The sequence below is a fragment of the Halyomorpha halys genome, unplaced genomic scaffold, assembly GCF_000696795.3.
Source record: "Halyomorpha halys isolate HHAL.00 unplaced genomic scaffold, Hhal_1.1 Scaffold2214.1, whole genome shotgun sequence".
Lineage (NCBI taxonomy): Eukaryota > Metazoa > Arthropoda > Insecta > Hemiptera > Pentatomidae > Halyomorpha > Halyomorpha halys.
Genome location: NW_027107128.1, coordinates 9,904 through 13,643, shown reverse-complemented (window position 1 = coordinate 13,643; position 3,740 = coordinate 9,904). Strand labels below are relative to the sequence as shown.

At 42.9% G+C, this 3,740-nt stretch overlaps 1 protein-coding gene across 1 annotated transcript in view; it reads right to left on the bottom strand.

The window, feature by feature from the left end:
- Window positions 1-705, bottom strand: part of fat-spondin (extracellular matrix protein f-spondin) — a gene marked incomplete at its 3' end in the record, with an annotated part of 34,158 nt that extends 33,453 nt beyond the window's left edge. The window contains 1 exon segment of the mRNA XM_014437027.2: window positions 451-705. Within this exon segment, the coding sequence (XP_014292513.1) occupies window positions 451-604 (154 nt within the window).
- Window positions 706-3,740: the final 3,035 nt, after the last annotated feature.

Below are 3,740 nucleotides of genomic sequence, written 5' to 3'. Positions count from 1 at the left end.
TTCTTATAAGACTTGACAGTATGTATTAGTTTGTTTTTATAAATGAACGTTTTGCTCGCGTGCTTTCTGAATATTGGATTAAAATCATATTTTACATATTTCTCTTTCTATTAACTAAGAGTTAACTTTAATTACCAATGAATTTTGGACATTTATTGTCCCTGGCATTTGTGAACCTATTGGATACATATTTAGAAGTGAGTTACCTAAACATTTTCAATAGCAAAAGGCAGGTTTGTGTAGTTTTTTTTTTAAAATAATGAATCCATCACACCTTGTATCAATTTGTTCGTTAATTTTATCAAACATTCATAAATTCATTTCTTTTTTAAAACTAAAAATGAAAGAGAAATTGCATAGCATTTGTTGTAGTATATGAATTACACCATCTTGGCGGAAATCTTAATGTTTAATTCCCACAAACAATAGAAATAATTTACTAATACTTACCCGTGTATATGGTGGAAGGTACATAACTTTGTGGGTTACCCCAGATAGTCAGATCCAGAAAACTGTCCTCATTCTCTGGAGGGAAAATGTGGCATGCATTGATTATTGATAACCCACATAAATTAAACAACAATATCACGATAGATTTAAACATATTTGGTCTAATATTTGAAAGTGAAATATGCACTCTATCCAAAACAAAAGTAAGTGGAATTACTCAGCTGTTAGGCGGAGAGGGGTTAGTTTGCTACTGAGAACTTCCTTAGTCTTATCTGATGACCCTTCTTATCAATATCATGAGTTCGATTCAAATAATAACGCTTTTCTTCGAACTCCATCTGGATAAAGTGTCGTTAGTTGTGCAATGAAGCATACGAAATGTTTCTTTTTTCATTGAAATTTGTGGTTAATATACCTATTTAAAGTTCCTAATCCCCAAACCAAATGTAATTTCAACTATTAATCTAAAACATTAACTTTCAAAAGGCTATGGTCCGAGCAAGATAGATAAAAGGGCCTCAGAACCATAAGTGTCTGCCAATCTCACACATTTAAGCCCTCAAAAAGAAATTTCTATAACACAAGTTTTAGATTACTAGTTTTTATTTATTTATTTTATTTTTTAAAGAAATAATTTAAAATATTTACAAAATATGTGTTTAAGCGATTCGTTTACCGCACTTCACTTCGCAATAAATTTTAATTCACTTTTAAACAAATGAATAATCTTATTACAATAAATATAGGCTATCTGAGGTTAGATACATAATTTTACTTTCTTTTATGAATCAATTATGTATGTATAAGTTATAATCAGAGCATAGGTATTATGAGGTAGTATCCCAAATATCACCAATTTTTTTTTTTTTTCTTTTATTAATTATTCAATTATTAATTTTATTTTTTTTTTTACTGTGGTGCAGCCCAGCGCTAGGTTTAGCGTCTTACTGATGGGCCTGCACCTTGTCCACTGCATCCGTTTGGGTGCCTCCTACAGTTACCAGGCTGGTCCAGCCCTCCTGGTCTTAGTCTGGGTCAGCTTCCTCATCTTCTGGTGGCACGCCGATGTTGAGCGGTCAAGTCCTTCCCATCGTGAAATGAGTGGGGCCCACCACCTCCTTCCACCCGTAAATGAACTCCCTGAAGAAGGAATAATTCTCTTCTTCTACCAAACAGGGAAAGTCTGACTCGGCGAGGGCGTAAATCTCGGTCTTTCCCGACAGTCTGGCTCGGTGTCCTTCCATGGCAGAGCAATCTATTATTACGTGTTCTGCTGTATCAGGAACTCCGCACGTTGGGCACCGGGGGTCGATGATCTTTCCAAAGCTCTGCAGCTTTCCACGAAACCCCCCGTGTCCTGTTAGAATCAGTGAGACCCAATAGTCTGGGAGGACCCATTTAGCCTTCAATCTAGGACGGTACGGAGGAATTTTCTCAAAGTAAAAGCTGCTACTCACCGTCCATTCCACACCTGTATTGAGTCCTCTCGCAGTATTTTCTTCCATAAGTTTGGAGTCTCACCGATCCTCTCACGAAGCTCCTCTGGCAGCGTTTCTAGTCCATGCCTCTTACCTTCATATTTAAGGACATCCTCCCTGAGAATGAGGTCTAGGGGCATCGCTCTGGCCAGCACCTGCACTGCCTCATGTGACACCGTTCTGTATGTCTTCGTGACCCTCAGCAGAGCCAGTCTCTGTATGGTGGGCAGTCTTCTCTTCTGTGTCTGGGTGAGGTTTCGGCTCCACGCAGGGGAAGCGTACCTAAGAATTCCCAAGATCACACCTTTATATATGGTCATCATTGCAGGGTATCTGAGGCCCCAAAATGCCCCTAAAACCCCCTATCCTACTTAATCCATTGAGTGACGGGGTCACCCTGTCCTTTAGATACACCAGGTGAGAAGTAACATCGAATCTTCTTCTTATCCTCACACCAAGATATGTCACCTCCTCACCCGGTCTCACCCTCTCTCCTTGGATATCCAGTGGGACGATCCCTGTCCATGGAGCCTCTTATGAGTATGGCCTGAGTCTTTTCTGCTATCATACTCAACTTCCTCTTCACGCACCACTCTCCTACGTGATTGGCACACCTCTCTGCTTCTGTCTTTAGTCTGGATCTGCTGTTCTTGGCCACGATGACTGCCAGGTCGTCTACTTAGGCCGTGGGAAGGAACCCCTTGTCCTCTAGTTCCCCCAGCAACTCATCGAATACTAGCTTCCACAGAGCTGGTCCTAGGACCGAACCCTGCGGACATCCTCTTTCGACTTTTCTCTTGGCCTCGTAGTAGTTCCTCCTTATCCTGACACTCCTGTTATTGAGGTAACTACCTACGAGGGAGTGTAGGTTACTGGGGTTGTCGAGCTCTTGCAACCACTGGAGTACACGGGGCCACCAAACGCTGTCGAAGGCGGAAGAGATGTCAAACATGATCAATAAGACATATTTCTTCGCCCTCTCTTCCACGTCCCTACGCACTCTCAGCAGCGCATCCGTAGTTCCCTTGCCACGGGTCGAGCCGAACTGCCGTGGATGACTTGCATTACTTAAGATTGGTCTAAGGCTGTGGACGATCATGTGCTCCAGGACCTTTCTAGCTACTGGGAGGAGGGATATTGGTCGATAGGATTTAGGCGTTTCCTTATCCTTACCACCTCCCTTGTAGAGCAATCTCAAGTCTGCGATCCTCCACTTGTTTGGAAAGTACCCTTTATCCAGGCACTCATTGAATATATCCACTAGCTCTTCCTCAATATAAGGGCCACTGTTCTTTAGGATCGCAGCATCTATGCTATCTAGTCCTGGAGCCATTCCTATACTTTGTCTGTCCACGGCAAGACGAAGGTCCCACATACCCCATGGTGGACAGGTCGGTACCTGGTGGTTCGTCTAACCATTCCATCATCTGCACTATCCTGGGACGGATCGTCCCTAGGGTATGTATAGTCTATGTACATCTTGCCAGCCTCCTCCAAAGTGGTTGCCTGGGCACCTCTCACTCTAATAGTCGCCATCACTTGTAACGGCTTAACCTTTCCCAGTGACACCCTGTACGCGATACCCCAGGGATTCTTTTCTGATTCCTCTACGATAAATTCGTCCCAGGATAGTAGTGAGAGTATGGGGGAGCTGGGACACTTCCGTGAGGAGCCAATCAGAAGCCAGCATTTTGGTGACGTCACACATGGCGGGAGATTTGAATTCAAATATTCGGCTCGAACCACCCTTAACCACCCACGTGGACTGTCACGTGATCATTAGGCAGCCAATGGGAGGCTAGTATTTGGTAA